We start from the raw sequence: 19,650 nt of genomic DNA, 5'->3' as shown, positions 1-19,650 counted from the left end.
TTATGTAAATGAATTCTGCCTTTTGGGTGCACGTATGCAAATCTCTCCAAACACGCACACTATCTCCCCCTATGTACCATTAGAATCCAGTAACCAATGGGATCGGGCTCTTTGCAAACCTACAGCTCGGATTTCTTTATCACTACCTCCCCCTTGTGGCTGTTCCGTGTAATAGCACCACGAATATATCAATGCATGTGCCCATAGACTCTATGGCATAGAGGCTTATAAAGGGCAGGGTGTTAATTAGTTAATTACATTTAATTAAAGCAACATTTTATAATAAATTAAATCTTACTCTTGCCACATAAGGGGGGGGGGTCCTATATAAATCATTAGGTTTTTGAGAAAGGACATAAAGCTGATATATTGATTGAATAAGGCTCCAGGGTGTTTTTTTTTATTATTTGTAAGAAATATTTTTTTTGTTAAATATAACAGTTTCGGCTAATTCAGCATGATTAATAGGAACTCTACAAGGAAAGGGAAGAAGATGAGCAGATCCTGATACAGCCGCCTGGCCGTTTCCGGGTAACCTTCCTCTTTTCGGATTTATTAAGTGATTTGACGTGAAATGTTTTTATTTATTTTTTTAATATACAAATCTTTTTAAGACGGATTCAGAGGAAATCTCCAGGAATCTCCAGCCAACAAAAACTGTTGCCCCCCAAATGCCCCCTTTTAATCCCATGCACCTTTCCTGTAGGCTTCATTACCCCCCAGCCATGGTTTTTCTGAGACTGTATACATATTCTTTGATTATTTTAGCATGTTTAAATAATAAAAATGATTTCAAATGTCTGGACCTTTTCTCGTTTGCCTGAATATGAAGCCATTCAGAAGAAGCCAGGGAAGAGGAAAATGTATAGCATAGCTCTCACCCATGCCGAGTGTCCCTGTTAAGTATAACCAGTCCCTGTTTGGGCCCCAATTCCCTGTGCACCCACCCCGATGCCCTTGTTTTCTAGATGCCGTCAGATTCTTTTTCTAGAAGGAAAGGGCTGGCACTCACACAAATTTCCATACAGGGCCCGCGTTGGCCCGAGGCTCCCCAGACTCGACACATATGGATAAATGGGTCAATGAGAAAAGACAAGGCACAGAACGGTTTTCCCAGAAATGTCAGTTTTTATTAACATTTTTAATGTTGTTTTTGGCTGTTCGTTGTGGGAAGTGAAGGGCATACATGGCATATTACGTTACCGTTCTCTCGCATCGCTTTTTTAAGTGTATATACATTTTATACATCATATATATATATAGCAAGAGGTGTGGGGGGGTAGATATAGCCTCAGTCTAACCACGTTGCATTAACAGGTGGATCAAGAAGCAGCAGATAGAAAGCAAAGCATCGTGAAATGCGTCTCCCCGGTTCCATGGGGAGCTTTGGGGGGAGCCATCAGCCCCTCGAGTGCCCAAAAGCCTTACGCCTCTGGTATTCAAAGGGTTAAATGTCTTCCCGTCGAACCACTAAGGTTGACCTACAGCGCTGTGGGACATGATGGCGCTATATAAATCAATACATAATAACCGTATGTCCCAGAATGCTTTTATGCTAACTCAATGGACCCCTAAGGACCAGAGACATCGCCAACGGCTGGTAAGTGTTCTCCTTAAGTTTTTCCGCCCCATTCCATTGTGATAACTGAGGCCCGACCCAACATGCATTGCAACATCCGAACGACGTCAATTTTTTTTTTTTTTTATTTGTACGATGTGAATAGGCTATCGAAAAAAATCCAGAATGATACCATGCAATTAAAAATCAAATAGTAAAAAGCGGTTAATTTGTAATCACACAGGGCCGGGAACACAATACAGAAGAGTGGTGATTTTTAATCTTTTTGGTGGGGGGGGGCATTTTGATGTTTATGTGTACAGAAAACCCAAGAAACTTCATCATATCTCCGTTTCTTGACTTAAGGACCTTGCAGCAGCGCAGAAAAAAAGGGAAAAAGACAGCTTTAAGGCTGAATAAAAACTCCAAAAAATGTATTAAACTACATTTACGCTAACTTCAGACCCGAGGCCTGCAGAGAACTCAAGAATATTGGAGGAATCAGGGAAGAACTTGGTAATATTACCCTTCTTAGCTGCCCTTAGTTCACGTTTCTTACCCCACTAAGCAACATTTGAGGATTTGGGGTACTGCTGGGGATAGAGGCTCGCACCTCGCATCATCTAACAGCGGACAGGGAACATATAACCCCCTTCACTGCCCTGAGAACAGCAAAGGGGGTCAAGTAGACTGTAGAAATATTGCCCTAGAGAGAGGCTAGAAAAGGCAATATTTGTACCTTCACAATACGGTGAACTTTTTGGACATGCGCATGGTTTCTCTACCAAGAGCAGGTTGAGGTCTTTACTTCCGGTTCCTTTCTGCGCCTGATTTGTTATTTGCAAGAGATTTAAGCTGTAGGCTTTGGTGCAACAAAATAAAGACCCAGTACCCACCGCGGCTCGGTGAGACCCCATGTTTGTCCTCGGTTATACCCCAAATCCCAAAATACATTGCTAGGGGGGGTTATTATGATACAGTACTGAACTCAATGCAGCTGAGGATGATATGATCCAGGCTGGCCGGGCATTCCCAGTAATGGCCCTCCATCTGGAGACCTGAACGTCTACACTGAGGGAGACCCAGAAACGTAACCCTCCTTTACCATTCCCCGTGTAATTATGTTGCCAGGCCTTGATCATATTATCACTCCTATTAGTGTATTGCCAGGAGGGAGACCGTGCCTAAGCACTGCAGTCTCCCCTTGGGAGGGGAACCAGATCCCTGCATCGCAGAAGAGTCCTACTTTGATCCTTGTTTACTCGGAAAGTTCTTGCAAGTTTCCCGCAGGGAAAGGTACGCGATGGTATACGCTCGACACACAGCATGTTATTTAAAGGCATTTGAAAGGACCAGTGAGGATTTGGGAGCAGTGGGAGAAGGTGGATGGAACATGGTTGGGCAGCCGGAACCTCCAGATGTTGGGGAGGTCGCAGTTGACCAAACTCTAATGTTGAGTTACGGTGTTCCATGTTCTCTGTTGACATATCTCCTTTGGAATCCTCACCTATCCCCCAAATCCCCAGTGCTCCTACGTGAATTAGGTTTGTTTCTCTGAATCACTTTTAATTAGGTTCTTTAAGGCATTTTTGAGGCTGTTCTTGCTGGGAGACTTTACAGCACCTCTGTGGGGTTGATCCTCACCTTCGTCCCCCCTCATTTCCATCTCGATAGTGTAGACCACCTTGGAACTGCGGGGGGACTCCTCATCTGCCTTGTGTGTACCTTCCCTGCCTGCTAATTGCTATTTCCGATCTTTGCGAGAGTCCCCGATGCCTCCCTTGGACTTCTTATCGCTGGCCTTGGTGCTCCTGGTCTGGTCTAACATGGCATACAGGATGGGAGTCTAGAGAAGGTAGAAGATACGCAGAAATTAGGTTTTGTTTCATAAAAAAAGCTCAGCATAAAGTCCAATAATGTCTTTTTGGGTCAAAATATCCTTGGAGGGAAACCATTGAAACATAAAATGATACATTTATGGAACAAATGTAGTTCCTTTGGCTGCAAGTCGTCAGTACTACGGAGTGGTTTATCAGAGAGGATATCTTTTTCAAAATAACACACTTGGTTCTTCAGTGCGACTCAACGGGCTCTCATTGACAGAAGCTCAAAACGCCTCTGATTCTAAAACCCTAAACTGACCAGAGATCCGAAGCCCAAATCTTCCTCTGGTGTGTGAGTTTTAACGTTGGATCTTACCTGTCTGCTACGCTTGGAGGAGTCTTTGGATGGTTTGTGAAGCTTCCCTCTTTCTAGAGCGCTGCAAACAGAAGACATAGAATATATTTAGAAGGAGCGTGCCAAGATAGGCAGCCTCTAGTAGTGCAACTTAATAGCTGGCGAGCTAAAGGGAGGACCTAGGAGTAGATAAAATCACTTTGGACCATCAGGTTCTGCAGGTAAAGGAGTGAGGTCCACAATCTATGAGTATACTCTTCAACAACCCAACAATTCCAATGCTAGGTCCAGGTACACTGCCTAGAAGTATGCAGGTGGAACTCCGTAAGGACAATGTTACAAAATATCAGCCTATACTCTACGGCACTGAAAATAGCATTTATTTGGCAGTCTGTTGTTAGACTTTTGGTAACAAGAGCCAGTAAGAACACATTTGAGGAGCTACCTGATTTCCCGCTGCATCCGGGCCTGCCTCCTCAGCCAGCAGTAGCGGATTGCGTAGGCAATGAGGGCCACGACGATAACCAGGGCGAGTACAGCTCCGATGATGATGCCCAAAACCATTCCCGCACGGACTGGACCTGCCAAGACAGAGACAGAGTTTAGTCTAAGTTATAACGTCGGAGTAATCTCGGGGAAGCAGTACGCTGCTGCACCCTTCACTTCCTGCTGAAGATGTTCTTCTCCTCTCCAATCTCTTGGAATTATAGGGTCACGCAAGCAATAAAGTCCCGATTCATCCTGCTTTAGCGTTTGGGAAGAGAGTCCAGGCAGAAGGAATCTCACCTTTGTCATAGACGAGAAGGTGAACGTAAGAAGACTTCCCCACGACATCGGGCGGGTTCTTTACGTCGCAGGTGAAGGTGCCGTTGTCTGTGTATTCCAGGTTGCGGAGGACAATGGATCCATCCTTGCTCTTTGGGTATCCAATCCACTCGATGCGGTCTTTAAACACCCCTGTGTCATCAATGTAGGGCTGACCCTTGGCGTAATGAAATATCTAATGGGGGAGAGAGATGTTAGCTTATTATCTTCATCTCTCAAACCAGACAAATACCAGAAGAAGACATCTTTAATGCTTGAAGGACTTCATCTCAGATGGGCAAAACATGTCTTCAGAGAGTCCTTTGGAGCCTAAAACATATTGCTTAAAGAAAGGGGTCTCACTTTGTTTCCCCCCTCCATGTCTACCTTCTATATGGGAACAGGTCCATTTATTGACCCCAGCAGTGACTTCTTATTAGCCAAAACGCCCCGTGCTGATGTGGACATTTTATGATGGCTCTCGGTGAGCTTTGGTCTCCTGAAAGGTGCGATGTGTCTTACCGAGTACGTGTCCCGGCTGTTATCGGGCTGGTAGTGCCAGCTCACAGAAATATCGTCGGAAATCCATTCGCTTGACCAGAACGTGCAGGACAGGGTGACCTTAGAGCCCACCGTGCCATGGACTTCCCGATCTGTATAAACTTCGATTGCCAGGCTTGGAGAGAAATCTGTCGGAGGAAAAGTAACAGAAAACCATTTCAAGAAAATCAGACCATCATCCGGGGAACGTCAGGTAGAAACAATGAAAAAAAAAAAAAGTTCTAACCCCCCCCAAACTTAAATATTGAAAATAAACTGAAAAAAATGTTAAATTTTCAAAAAAAAAAAAAGTTTAACAATGAGACTTTTTTTAACGTTCTGCTGAATAATTAAAAGTTACACGGACAGAACCCGAAAGACAGACGCAGAGCGCCCGACGTCACAGAAACAGAATTCAGACTTCTGAAAATGTATCCACGTAAGTAACAAGAAATCTGCTGTGTTTATTAATAATAATAATAATAATAATATTTCTTATTTGTACGGCACCAACAATATCAAACATCAGAACACATCCTTCACTGACCTCCTTCAGGCATAAATATTATAGACACGGGATCTAAGAATGCGTCCATGTTATAATAGGGGCATTAGCGGCTTTTATGATCACAGCACACCACATCTGCCCTTTCCTATTCACAGTCATTGATTTAAACTGAGCACAGCGCCCATACTCTAAACTATTCACTTATTGCTATGTAACAACAGACTCTGCCGGCAGATCGGCCCCCAGCTAGTCTTCTGCTGTGAAGACCTTAATTACATTCAGGAGCCATTTGCCGATCCCATGCATGTTTCAATCCCCTCTACCACTTCTACTGGGAGGCTGTTCCACTTATCCACCACCCCTCCTTCCATTCCATCTCAGCCTCTGCCCCTCTGGTGTTAGATTCCGGGCTCTTGTTCTAACGTTTCTTTCTGAACCAAACCGATAATCTGAACCATTCCGGGATAAACATTCTCAGGGCAGAAAATTCTGCTCAAATATTTGCCTTTACCCAGACTTGTTAATATAAAAAATATATAATATATATATATATATATATATATAAATATATAGAATATAGAATATATAACTTGTCTCAATTCTTAACGCTTCATTTGAATTGCAAGCTCTTTGGGTCAGAAGCATCATTTCCTACTTGCCTGCAGAGCTTACAATCCGTTCCTTGTATTAGTATTAATGATAATTGGTGAGATGTTACTCTCTCGAGGCAAAGTGTCCCCGGATTTTTTTGTTTTAAATGCTCAGAAGAATGCAGCCGCAGGCAGAATATGGCTACCCCTTCCCGGGATTGCGCTGCCCGCAGTTGCCCCTCTGAGAGGTAATAGGGGGCAATAGGCTATAAACTTACCCAAAGTGGAGAGCAGGGCGAGAGCCAGGACGGGCCATGAAGTGCTGCGGGTTCCTGAAGGTGCCATCTGATTTCTAATAGATCCCCAAACTCATGAGGGGAGCCCCGTTACCCTCAGATACCTCCTGCGCTGGAATACGGCTCTGTGAGCTGGGGCCATGGTTTAAATACCCCCGAGGGGGGGTCGGTAAATCCTTCTCCCGGCTCCCTGACCAATCTGGTGGCAGAATGTGGACAGTGGGTGCAGATCTGAGGATACAGTCGGGGGGGGGAGTGGATGGGGTGGTTCATGGGGGCAAGCTCTAACAATAATAGCCCATTGTGTTCTGGGCATGTGGGGTAGGTAAAGGAGGAGCAGGATGGACGGGGGGAGAGCCACGGGTCTGGCCTGAGTGTGGCCACGGACTCAGGGTCCCTGTGTGAGGGGCAGATTCCTGGGCACACGGCACAATCTCAGGGGAAAAAGTCATTTTAAGGGTGAATGGGGCAAATAATCCGACTGGAGGGGCAGATCTTAAGGGTCTCAGTAGGACGTTCTCAAGGTAAAAGGGTAGAATCTTGGGGTTGCAGCAAGAAGGACAGATTATCAGGGTGAAGGGGCAGGTTATATATAGCACCGGCATATACCGCAGAGGTGTATTTATAAATCCCGGCATATACCACAGAGGTGTATTTATAAATCCCGGCATATACCACAGAGGTGTATTTATAAATCCCGGCATATACCACAGAGGTGTATTTATAAATCCCGGCATATACCGTAGAGATGTATGTATAAAGCACCGGCATATACCGTAGAGGTGTATTTATAAATCACAGGCATATACCGTAGAGGTGTATTTATAAATCACCGGCATATACCGTAGAGATGTATTTATAAAGCACCAGCATATACCGTAGAGGTGTATTTATAAATCACAGGCATATACCGTAGAGGTGTATTTATAAATCACAGGCATATATCGTAGAGGTGTATTTAGAAATCACCGGCATATACCACCGAGGTGTATTTATAAATCCCGGCATATACCGTAGAGGTGTATTTATAAATTGCCGGCATATACCGTAGAGGTGTATTTATAAATCCCGGCATATACCGTAGAGGTGTATTTATAAACCACCGGCATATACCGTAGAGGTGTATTTATATAGCACCGGCATATACCGTAGAGGTGTATTTATAAATCACAGGCATATATCGTAGAGGTGTATTTAGAAATCACCGGCATATACCACCGAGGTGTATTTATAAATCCCGGCATATACCGTAGAGGTGTATTTATAAATTGCCGGCATATACCGTAGAGGTGTATTTATAAATCCCGGCATATACCGTAGAGGTGTATTTATAAACCACCGGCATATACCGTAGAGGTGTATTTATATAGCACCGGCATATACCGCAGAGGTGTATTTATAAATCACGAGCATATACCGTAGAGGTGTATTTATAAAGCACCGACATATACCGTAGAGGTGTATTTATATAGCACCGGCATATACCGTAGAGGTGTATTTATAAATCACGCGCATATACCGTAGAGGTGTATTTATAAAGCACCGACATATACCGTAGAGGTGTATTTATAAAGCACCGGCATATACCGTAGAGGTGTATTTATAAAGCACCGACATATACCGTAGAGATGTATGTATATAGCACCGGCATATACCGTAGAGGTGTATTTATAAAGCACCGGCATATACCGTAGAGGTGTATTTATAAAGCACCGGCATATACCGTAGAGATGTATGTATATAGCACCGGCATATACCGTAGAGGTGTATTTATAAAGCACCCGCATATACCGTAGAGGTGTATTTATAAAGCACCGACATATACCGTAGAGATGTATGTATATAGCACCCGCATATACCGTAGAGGTGTATTTATAAAGCACCGGCATATACCGTAGAGATGTATGTATATAGCACCGGCATATACCGTAGAGGTGTATTTATAAAGCACCGGCATATACCGTAGAGGTGTATTTATAAAGCACCGACATATACCGTAGAGATGTATGTATATAGCACCGGCATATACCGTAGAGGTGTATTTATAAAGCACCGGCATATACCGTAGAGGTGTATTTATAAAGCACCGGCATATACCGTAGAGGTGTATTTATAAAGCACCGGCATATACCGTAGAGGTGTATTTATAAATCACAGGCATATACCGTAGAGGTGTATTTATAAATCACCCGCATATACCGTAGAGGTGTATTTATAAATCACAGCCATATACTGTAGAGGTGTATTTATAAAGCACAGCCATATACCGTAGAGGTGTATTTATAAATCACAGTCATATACCGTAGAGGTGTATTTATAATGCACAGCCATATACCGTAGAGATGTATTTATAAAGCACCAGCATATACCGTAGAGATGTATTTATAAATCACAGGCATATACCGTAGAGGTGTATTTATAAATCACAGGCATATACCGTAGAGGTGTATTTATAAATCACAGGCATATACCGTAGAGGTGTATTTATAAATCACAGCCATATACCGTAGAGGTGTATTTATAAATCACAGCCATATACCGTAGAGGTGTATTTATATAGCACCGGCATATACCGTAGAGATGTATGTATATAGCACCGGCATTTACGGTAGAGGTGTATTTATAAAGCACCGGCATATACAGTAGAGGTGTATTTATAAAGCACCGGCATATACGGTAGAGGTGTATGTGTATAGCACCGGCATATAGGGTAGAGATGTATGTATATAGCACCGGTATATACCGCAGAGCTGTACATGTGTATTGATTCAGGGAAATGTTTACATGCTGTCTGATACCGCAGATTGCCCCCCCGGGGGGGGATTACTACCCTAATTAACCCATTCGTGCCTGGTTCTAGCCCGACAGCTGCCCATCAGCCAACTATCTCCGCCCCGCCTCCTGTCACCGCTGTAACCAATCAGGAGGCAGTGGGCGGAGGGAATACGTTGGAAAATAGGCACGAGAGTTTGACGTTGTTTCCGGGCAGTTAAAGATGGCGGCTTTGTTATTGAGGTGACTTTACTACACAGGGGGCAGTTTGGTGGGGTCAGGGTGCACGAGATAGTCGGCAGTGGGGGGTAAATGGGGGGGTGATGCTAGGACGAGGGGGCCAGAGAGAGGGGTAACTTACTGGGTGTGCGGGAGGGTGCAGGGAGTTAGTGCTGAAGGGAGTTTAGCTAGGGGAGTATTTTACCCCTGCAGTAGGGTGTGGAGGGGGCAAGTCGGACTGTTATAGGGGAGAATAAGCGGTCATTTAAAATGTATTGTCCTTTAATGACGGGTGTGCGGCCTCCTGCATGCGGGCCGAGTTTAACGGTCAGACTAACAGAACAGTAGCCAAGGGGTTAAACACAGGGGTAATAAAAATGTGCCAGAAGCAAAGGGTCACTGGATGCTTGGTGTAGGGAAGTTAGCCCTTATGGCTAGTAGGGTGGGCAACTGAGACCATGGCTACAGGTGGGCTGAAAGCACATGCAGCTATAGACCAGTGTGCTCTCTCTCATCTTTCTCCCTCTCATCTCTCTCTCTTCAGGCATGCGGGGAGGCAGTGTCTCCGGGGCCAGTTCTCGCCCATCTTTAGCTTGAAGCAGTAAGTACCGCAGCTGCGCATTGTTCCCGGTTCATAATATCATCTGTACCGTTTCATGCGCGATCTACGGTTTGGGACGCTGTCTGTTGCGTAGCTGTAAGATTTGTTTAATAGCAAAGTGCCGACACATGACATATAACATGTGACACATGACACGTAACACATGCAGTGAGACAAGCCAGGTGGATACATGTGGCACAGAGGGTCCTACTTGCAACAATACAAAGTAGCAAGAATGGATTTTATGAAGCTAATTGTTTGCTTAAAGGAAACCTATGTAACAAAGTGTTACAGCGACGACCAATGTCATAGGAAGCTTCTACATATCGGGGTTGTGTTTAGAGCCACGTCCTGACATGGGGGGGGTCCAGGCTATGCTTATGTTTGAATGTAGAAATTAAGTGGTCAGAAAAACCCACTGGATTTGGTTAATTTCGTTCTGATTTTTTTAATCCAGTGCAGTTCCGATGGGCACCACAGCACAGCATGAAATGGAACGGTTCTGGGCCAAAAATACTAATCTCAATCGCCCGATGTCTCCGCACATCACAATCTACAGGTGGGTGATCTCCGATGCTACAGATACTATATCTGCTAGCTAATTTCACAGGGTCTGTTATACACAAACGTGTGCGTTCTGGACTTCACTTTCTAGGTCTTGCTATCTTTAATGTGTCGTAGGTCTGTGACTTTTAGCGCACGGTCTTATCCTAACGGCTTTACTGAGGGATTGGAAAGGGAGAGACATCTTGCTTGAAGTACCCGCGTTTTTAGGAACTGTAGACGGCAGCGTCTCTCAGTCCGGGCCAACATACTGAATGAAATCATTTGATTCCTTTGTGCTAGTCTGGAAATTCTTCTCCTTGTGCAGACACGGAGTGGGCATAGGCCGCCCCGTGCCCAGAGAAAGCACTCTTTTCAGCTCTGCCTCCCCCTCTCCTCGGCGCTCTGTGCTCTTTTCTGTCTTTGGATTTTCTCTGCCAGAGCCGGCCGTCCAGCCACCCGCACAAATACCAGCCCCCCACGGCACGGTCAATAACTGTGCTATCTAGGGACTTGGGGTGAGAAGCGCGCACGCTCCAGCTCCCCCTCGGCACATTCCTGGCACATGCTCCCCTGCACAGAATGTGCTAACACGGCTTCTCTGAGCTCGGTTCCGTGTAGCTTGCGCCAGCTCTGCCACCCACAGTTTTATTAATATCACTGTTTATTGAAAATCTGGTTTTATTTCTAGGCTTTGCTCTAATCTTGGCTTGTGCCGTTATCGCTGCTCAGCAGTGAGTTAATTTTTGGGTAACATATGCTGCGTTAATGTAATGGAAAAGAGGCCACTGATCATTATAACCGTCCAGTAAAGGTGGCGAAAACTCAGCTCCTGGCCGCAATCCACGGGTACTACTTACTTTTTAATTGGTCCTTGTCACAGGTGGTCTATGCCGATGATGATGTCCATCACCCATCGAGGCACCGGGGTTGCGATGAGCGCTGGTATGATTTCTATGCTTATTGGAGTTTAAAGGGACAGATAAATAGTTCAGTGGGTCCTTTTTAGGATAGTTTTCACCTTCCTAAACCCACCCCCTGAATATCCGTTTTCTTCCAGGTGTGTCCCTGTTTGCGTTGGCCGCTCTTGCGCTTCCTGGAGACTATGCTTCGTACCTGGAGCTGGTGAAGTCCCTCAGTCTTGGGCCAGCTCTGATCTACTCTGCTAAATTTACATTGGCCTTCCCTCTTACGTACCACACCTGGAATGGAGTCAGACATCTGGTGAGTAAAGTCTGTCCTCTGTACAGCTGAAACAAGTGGTGCTTCGTGGTGTACCTTCTCCTGATTCTTTTTTTTTATTTCCTTTAACTCTGCAGGCTTGGGACTTGGGCAAGGGGTTCAAAATCCCTCAAGTATATCAATCGGGATACATAGTATTAGCACTTACCCTCCTGTCTTCTGCCGCCATTGCTGCCATGTGATGGAACATACCCTGGCCCCGTACCCTCCTGGAGAATTTACCAATCATTAATTGTACAAAGAGGAACAGCATTTCTTAATTTTGTCCCATCAGATCAATTCTATACATCCAGTTGTCTTTTGTTTGTTTTCAGTCCCTCTTTAACTTCTACCTGCCTTTATCCTTCTCAAAGGTTTTGCTGTAGGATGTAGCTATGTGCTTCTAAAAAGTACACTGTTAGACTCCCCAAGATTGTTGACCTAGAGTGAGGGAAGTAGCAGGATCTTCATGATCAATTTGATCCTGCTAATGATGATTCTCGGACTCGTGAGGCCAGTGCGCATATCAATTGTCATCCGCCTTCTTTATATGTATGGATCTAGCGGTGTTAACTTGGAGCGACAGTCAGAGCATTAGTGAGTGTTCGCTGTTTGGGTTTCTTTCCCTGCCCCAGGCATCATCTGTTTAGATACAGACCAGAGAATAGGACTTGTAGTGTGAAGGACTTTTTAATATTTCATTATAATCCTCTAACAATCATGTAAAAAGAGGGGGTAGCCTTTTAAGAACTATGGAAACCAAGGGTTCCTACTAATTAACTTATTTCTGTTAATTGTAAGCTCACAGCCACGGCCTGCTTACATGTTTATTTAAGATACATCGACATTTGGCTAAAACAAACAACGTCCCCAAATATGTATTTGGTTCATATGCATAATAAGAGAATATGAATTTATAAACTGCCTTGCAGGTCTGGCATATGAGATTGAATGCATTTTGCATGATGGTGGCTAGCAGAGGGCTTGTGCTGTTTCAGGAAAGGCTTTCTATATTCTTAAAGTGTTCTTTGGGATCCCCTTTCGGAGGATAAATACTAAATCTCACTGTTATTGGCGCACCAAGCCTTTGCTTAGTGCTAAAATGGGACTGGGATGCTGAAGAGCAATACAATAAGTCCATTTTTGTCCGGAAACCTCACACTTCAGCCAGTGTCTCTGCCTTTTGGGGCGGAACAAGGGAATCTTTGTATGGATGTTGGGGTGGGAATGGTATTTAAATTCCAGTAGCTGCTGTGTGGGAAATATTGAAAGGTTGCCGATTTAAAATGCTTTGCAAGGGATCAAGATAGCAAGCTCTGTTTCAGAGAACGTTCCGCATAACTTCTTGGAACGTGGCTCGGTCTTCTGTGGGTTTTCTTGTTCTTATTCTGGTCAACTGTAACTTTTCACCTTAGCGATGGACACTAATTTAAAGGGTTACACCTACCCCGGCAGATGCGTATCCCATACTCCCACCCTTACGCACTCTTTTTACTTGTTGGCCAAAGATAGATAAATGTCCCACATAAAGGGAAGACCCTGAAAGCCCCCCCATCTCTGTCATTTTTGTAAAGGGAATGTGTACATCCAAAGACTGTTTAGGTTCTTCAGGGACATCCAATCAATTTCTTCTTTTTTAATTCCATTAAATCAAATACACGCATGTAGACATATAACGGGTAACAGAAGCCGTCCTCTTCAACATACTCGCCTGCCTCAGAACCTAGTGCCAGAGAGCTCGTATCCATACATTATAACGCAGCGTAGATCTGTAGGAGCGATTCTAGCCGTGTTACTGCTTGTGCAAAGAAGCATTTATCAAATGAAAAAACATTTTAATCTCTGTAAAACCCATTAAAATATATTCTTAAAATAAAGAAGTCTTTTCTATATTTTTGTGGCGTTTTGAGTAATGTGTTACTGGTTGCCGCGGAACACGCGTTTTATTGTCTTCTGTAGCGTGTGAAATAAGTCATTGTATGGAGGTGGAATGCTGCACATAACTTCTCCCACTCGCTCCGATAGGTCATTCCTCTGCTGCCAGGCGTTACGGAGTGACATCGACCCGTTATATAAATATTAGGAAAAGCCTTTACCGATGAAAGATTTATCAGCGGCTCAGGTCAAACAGACGTCAGCCTAGACCAAGGTTTCCAACCTGCGGCCCTCCAGCTGCTGCAGGACTACATCTCCCATAATGCTCTTTCAGCTAAGGGGCTGGCTGAGGAGGATGGGAAATGTAGTCCTGCTGCGGCTGGAGGGCCGCAGGTTGGACGCCCCCGGCCTAGCCAGTTCTGTAAGTGTTGCTACAGGCTATCGGCTTCTTCTGCCCATTCAGAGAAGGAAGTCTAATGGAACGTGACATTTTTAACACAAGGCTTTATTTTAAGATGTTTTGTTCTGGATGAGGGGTCCTAATAACCAACATATTATCTGATTCATCACTCGACATTGTACAGGACTCAAATGTCTCTCATTGGGTTTTTGCTATGGGATACGTAACTTGGAGGTCTTCTCTGTCCGCTCCCGGCTCTTTCCTCATCCATCCTGCCTTTTGAGCTCACCGGGCTGGCTTTACCAGAGCCTTCCTGGCTCTGAGGTGGAGGCCCAGGAGTGATGGTTTTGTTCACGGTTTCCAGTGGAGACGCACGGTTTTCTTGAATGGTACGACTGCTGTGTTTCTGTTCACCATCTATGTCTTCTGAAGCCTGTAAAGCCGGTGAACAGAATAGTTAATACAACGCCTCCTCTTCCATATTATGAGATTCTGCAGACCTTTGTGAATCGTTGCCACCTGCCGCAAAATAACAATGTCTCACGCATCTCACCTTTCCGGTGATCTGTGGACGCAGCCCGTTACATGAGGTGATGAGAGGAGACGCGTTGTGGATCCAGTCTGTAAGGCGTTTGGAGGCCTGGGCTGAGCGGGAGGTCATGGTAACCTTGGCTGGAGGGATCTTTAGAGGCATGTCCCACGTGCCCATGAATGTTCCCCACGGACTGGCCTGCAGATAAAAAAAACCAAACCATAGATTTGGCAACTTGGCGCCTATAACCTTTCCCACCTGAGGCTATGTAATTATTTCTAGCAGTCACCAATCCCATAAAGTCCTTTAAAGAACTGACCTTTGACTTTGGGACTCCAGGAAGTAGATGACCACGGTCGTTGGCAATGAATTGAGTCTGGCCTTCATGAGTTGAGGGTTGCTACAAAGACATAATGATTATGAAAAAGAGTGGACAAGGCAGGTAGTACTCACGCTATGCCGTGGCCTGTGTCTCACGCTATGCCGTGGCCTGTGTCTCACGCTATGCCGTGGCCTGTGTCTCACGCTATGCCGTGGCCTGTGTCTCACGCTATGCCGTGGCCTGTGTCTCGGGCTATGCCGTGGCCTGTGTCTCGGGCTATGCCGTGGCCTGTGTCTCGGGCTATGCCGTGGCCTGTGTCTCGGGCTATGCCGTGGCCTGTGTCTCGGGCTATGCCGTGGCCTGTGTCTCGGGCTATGCCGTGGCCTGTGTCTCGGGCTATGCCGTGGCCTGTGTCTCGGGCTATGCCGTGGCCTGTGTCTCGGGCTATGCCGTGGCCTGTGTCTCAGGCTATGCCGTGGCCTGTGTCTCAGGCTATGCCGTGGCCTGTGTCTCAGGCTATGCCGTGGCCTGTGTCTCAGGCTATGCCGTGGCCTGTGACTTGCTTCTGCAGCCCGTTCAGGGAATAGCCGTCTCCTCGCTCTCAGCCTCCTCTAGTGGTGTCCGGTGTGAAGCGCCTCCGTCATCTGGATTTTTTTATATATATTTTATTGGAAATACGAACGCTTTAGTGTGATGACGGAAAGCATTAGCGCTACGAATCGCTGCTCACGGCACAGAGTTGTGGCACACGGCGAGTTGTCTGACCTCTGTGCACAAACGCTGCGGAAGCAAATCAACATCGTTGCAAAAGAAGATTCAGTCCCCTGTGAGCTCACCTCTTTGAACTGCTTGGGGACGGACCAGCTCTGCAGGTTGGTGGATCTGAAGGCGCTCTGATACTGCAAGCAAAGAAAATATAACAGAAAAGCGGTGATGCTTATGGAGCATGCGATAAAGCATCGAATTTAACCCTGGATTACGGCAATATATCATCGATATACCTCATCCCTGGGTTATGTATAACCCTATTGCCAATGTCCAAGTAAATGCTTTTGGCCCGGTGATCACACAGTGACATACCTGGTTTGCACTGTAGTTGGTGGCCATCTTGCTCCTCTCTCTCCTTTCTGTGTATGCTACTGTCTCCTAGCAACTGTAACCAGGGGAAAGAAAAAGCCTCCCACTTGGTCCAACATGGCGCCCTGTACTGCACATGGGTGAAGGGATCTTGAGGGCGGAGCGCTGGAATTTTAATAATAATAATAATAGTAATGAATGATGGTAATAGTGATTATTGATGGTGATTGTAATAATAGTAAATTATGATGATAATAATAATAGTACAGTTCTGTGCCGGCATTCGCATCCCGCATACAGGGAACACTGCTTACTGCTTGGGTATTCAGGGGTTAAACAGAGGCGCAGTCAGTATTCGCTACGGCCAGGGCATGCTAGGGTTAATAGTGGGCAGAGGGTGTACATGTTTGGGTTGATTGATTGTATGCGAGCCAATGAAAGTCTCAGCTTTTCTAATAGACAAACTCTCACCCAATCGGAGTAGAGGATTATACCTCCCTCCTATAGATTTGCTGACATTCGCGCTTCCTGGCACGGCCCAATCAGAAAGCAGCGTATGGTGACGCAGTTTAGGTTCTTCCTCTTTATCCACCGGGTAAGATGGCGGCTCCAGGTTCAGCGTTGCTGTCCGTCGTGTCTCAGGCGGCTCTGCACGGGCCTGTGGTTAAGGTGCATCCCGTGGTGTTGGCGTCTATCGTGGACAGTTACGAGCGGCGGAATGAAGGCGCTGCCCGGGTTATTGGGACCCTACTGGGTAAGAGTGAGCATCGGAGAGGGGCTTCGCCATAGGGAGTATGGGGCTTATCTTCCTCACATGAGGCGCAGGCTGGGAGGAAGGCCAGGCCAGGAGACCCCCTCCACTGTGAGGGGCTGCTGCTATTGTTACTATAGCACTGTTACTACTATTACTATTCAGAAGCAAGCAGCAGCTGCTGGACCACAACTCCCATCATGCTAGGCTCATGGTAGGTCCCAAACCTGGCTTTGAGGTAATCTCTACACCTGCTGCACCAGTGCTGGGTATAGTGGGGCCAGCTCAGTCTCACAGGAGGCCAAGTCTCTGAGCTGCCAAGGGGCCAAACTTCCCCTGTGTGATGGGGAGATGCCACCCTGTTTAGGCTCCTGGGTTTAGTAGTTGGGGGCCCTACAGACATTAATGCTGCTTTTAGGACCACAAGTGGATAGGAAGTTTCAGGTAAATGAATTATGGAAATGTAGCATCTGGTAATAAAGGCGATCGTCTGATCTCTGGGTATTTCTAACCTTTGCTTTTTGTGTGTGGTTTTTTGACAGGTACAGCAGACAAGCACTCCATAGAGGTCACCAACTGCTTCTCCGTCCCCCACAATGAATCCGAGGACGAGGTACAGTCCCCTGGCCCTGTCTTCTTTTACAGATATATTTTGTTAGCATTCTCTCTGTAAATTTTTGAGTTGTCGTAATGCGCGCCTCCGTTCTTCAGGTGGCTGTTGACATGGAGTTTGCCAAAAACATGTATGAACTTCACAAGAAGGTGTCTTCTGCCGAGCAGATTCTGGGCTGGTAAGATGTCCTGCTGTTTTCTTCCAGATCCATAAAATGCCTTCAGGCTGTAGTAAGGTTTATATAAACTAGATCAGTGGTTTTAACCCCTTAATGAGAAAGCCTGTGCATTGTCATTAAGGGGTTTAGGGGCTGCCCATTGTCCTTAAGGGGTTAAGGATATCTAAAGTCCAAGTGTGATTTTCCAAAACATTATTACAATCTACATGTATTAAGGCAATAATGATTGGGGGTGAGCTTATTGCTGTAGAGAGTTAAAATCAGGAGTGCACGAAACCTCTTTATGTATGGGGAGTAATCACTGCAAAGCCTTGGCTCCGGTTTATAAAGAAGACACGCACCAAATAACTTTCCCTTTAATTCTCAGGTATGCCACCGGAAACGACATCACAGAGCATTCCGTGCTCATCCACGAGTATTACAGCCGTGAAGCCAATAACCCCATTCATTTGACGGTGGACACCAGCTTACAGGCGGGGCGGATGAACATCAAAGCCTACATTAGGTAGATAAATGTAATTTTATTTATTCCCTCGTACTTTCTAATCCACGTAGCCTCCATGTTTAATACACTACTTCTCTTCTACAGCACGCCAATGGGTGTTCCAGGAAAAACCATGGGGGTCATGTTCACCCCGCTTACTGTACAGTACATCTATTATGACACCGAGCGGATCGGAGGTATGCTGTCTGGTTTTATTCTGGTGCTATTGGGAGGTGATGCTTTGGGTTTTACACGTTAAAACATTTTGGGTTTCCCAGTGGTGGTGTCTAACAGATGTGCGTTCATTCGTTTCGTGTTCTTACGTACTTTTATCTCCTCCAGTTGACCTGATAACCAAAACCTGCTCCAGTGCAAACCGCTCAGTTGGCCTAACATCTGATCTGCAACAGGTGGCGTCGGCTGCCAACAAGTTACAGGATTCCCTTAGCACGGTGATCCAGTATGCCGAGGATGTCCTGGTAGGCGCTGCTTCGCGTACTTATTAACGCAATTGAGGTAAAACAAATATATACAAATTTATCTTTTCCCCTTTCGTGTCTACAGTCTGGAAAAATTGCTGCTGACAACACGGTGGGACGTTTCCTGATGGATCTGGTGAACCAAGTGCCTAAAATCGCTCCAGAGGATTTCGAAACCATGCTTAACAGTAACATTAACGTAAGTGACCCTAGAGCTGCGCGCTTTACATTCCATGCTTTTCTCATATAGCAATAAATGTCAGATACAACAAATTGTTTAACAATTAAATGTCCCCTTATTGTCTCTTGTACAGGATCTGCTGATGGTCACCTATCTGGCAAATCTTACCCAGGCACAGATCGCTCTTAACGAGAAGCTTCTCAACTTGTGATGGATGCGCCACCAGGAGTGTCCTTCAGTGGCTTGAAGGCTTCTATTAAAAAAAAAAAAAAAAGAAAAAAGTGGCTTGGAAGTTTCTTTTTTTTTTTTGTGCACTAATATTGCAGATATTGATTCCAACATAAAAGTATGGCTTTTCAAAGAACTTGAGTAGTTTTGTTTTTCACTTTTCTGTTTTTAATGATGAAGTGCTTGTGTTACGCGTGCTGCTGTCGGGTTTTCTGAATGCTACTCATTTCCCAAGTCAGATCATGAAACTGCATTTTATCCATCAGCTTGGATCTATTTATTGCGCAGTGCGAGTGTTATCTGCGCTCTATGTCATACATTTGTAGTTGTAAATCAGCAGCAGATAACAACATAACCAAACTATATCTGTGAGTGGATATAATTATATATATTGAACATACACACACCATCACCCCCCCGGTCTCCAAGCCAATCCCCACTCAAGTAGTCCCCTTCATTCAGTTTTACTCCCCTCATGCCTTTTAATAGATGGTAAGCTTAAATGACGAGAGCCCCTCTCTCCTGCGTGGAAGTGTTTTTGATAGGTGATGTTTTCACTTAATGTTTAATCCCCCTCCTCGTATTGGTACTACAGCATCAGCTGGTGGTTTGTGGTCAGTGTTTTTGGTTTCCCAAGAGGGGGGGTAGATAAATGGATCAGCCTCCCAGCAGAAGTGGTAGAGGCTAGTACAGTGAGGCG

General features: G+C 45.4%; 4 protein-coding genes across 5 annotated transcripts; 2 read left to right on the top strand and 2 right to left on the bottom strand.

The window, feature by feature from the left end:
- Positions 1-3,103: 3,103 nt before the first annotated feature.
- On the bottom strand, positions 3,104-6,582 carry MPZ (myelin protein zero). Its single transcript, XM_053475163.1, has 6 exons — positions 6,457-6,582; positions 5,063-5,229; positions 4,523-4,736; positions 4,182-4,317; positions 3,758-3,818; positions 3,104-3,404 (listed from the first exon to the last, which is right to left on the bottom strand). The coding sequence occupies exons 1-6, from the start codon at positions 6,521-6,523 to the stop codon at positions 3,303-3,305; spliced, it is 747 nt and encodes a 248-aa protein (XP_053331138.1). The 5' UTR covers positions 6,524-6,582; the 3' UTR covers positions 3,104-3,302.
- Positions 6,583-9,426: 2,844 nt separating this feature from the next.
- On the top strand, positions 9,427-12,151 carry SDHC (succinate dehydrogenase complex subunit C). Its single transcript, XM_053475156.1, has 6 exons — positions 9,427-9,489; positions 10,010-10,066; positions 10,524-10,625; positions 11,493-11,554; positions 11,670-11,833; positions 11,929-12,151. Exons 1-6 carry the CDS (start codon positions 9,470-9,472, stop codon positions 12,031-12,033), a joined length of 510 nt encoding a protein of 169 aa, XP_053331131.1. The 5' UTR covers positions 9,427-9,469; the 3' UTR covers positions 12,034-12,151.
- A 2,041-nt stretch (positions 12,152-14,192) lies between these two features.
- On the bottom strand, positions 14,193-16,147 carry CFAP126 (cilia and flagella associated protein 126). 2 transcript variants are annotated; one of them, XM_053475232.1, is made up of 5 exons: positions 16,040-16,147; positions 15,796-15,858; positions 14,957-15,037; positions 14,659-14,835; positions 14,193-14,538 (listed from the first exon to the last, which is right to left on the bottom strand). In XM_053475232.1, the coding sequence occupies exons 1-5, from the start codon at positions 16,064-16,066 to the stop codon at positions 14,293-14,295; spliced, it is 594 nt and encodes a 197-aa protein (XP_053331207.1). In that variant the 5' UTR covers positions 16,067-16,147; the 3' UTR covers positions 14,193-14,292. The 2 variants fall into 2 exon arrangements, with proteins under 2 accessions (XP_053331207.1, XP_053331206.1); XM_053475231.1 differs by having other exon boundaries at positions 14,650-14,835; positions 16,040-16,146.
- A 462-nt stretch (positions 16,148-16,609) lies between these two features.
- On the top strand, positions 16,610-19,086 carry EIF3F (eukaryotic translation initiation factor 3 subunit F). Its single transcript, XM_053474715.1, has 8 exons — positions 16,610-16,790; positions 17,330-17,400; positions 17,499-17,578; positions 17,946-18,083; positions 18,168-18,259; positions 18,405-18,541; positions 18,627-18,740; positions 18,856-19,086. The coding sequence occupies exons 1-8, from the start codon at positions 16,637-16,639 to the stop codon at positions 18,931-18,933; spliced, it is 864 nt and encodes a 287-aa protein (XP_053330690.1). The 5' UTR covers positions 16,610-16,636; the 3' UTR covers positions 18,934-19,086.
- The last annotated feature ends 564 nt before the right edge of the window (positions 19,087-19,650 follow it).

This window comes from Spea bombifrons, chromosome 9 (genome assembly GCF_027358695.1).
Source record: "Spea bombifrons isolate aSpeBom1 chromosome 9, aSpeBom1.2.pri, whole genome shotgun sequence".
In the NCBI taxonomy this organism is placed as follows: Eukaryota; Metazoa; Chordata; class Amphibia; order Anura; family Pelobatidae; genus Spea; species Spea bombifrons.
This window is presented reverse-complemented; position numbering and strand designations above follow the sequence as displayed.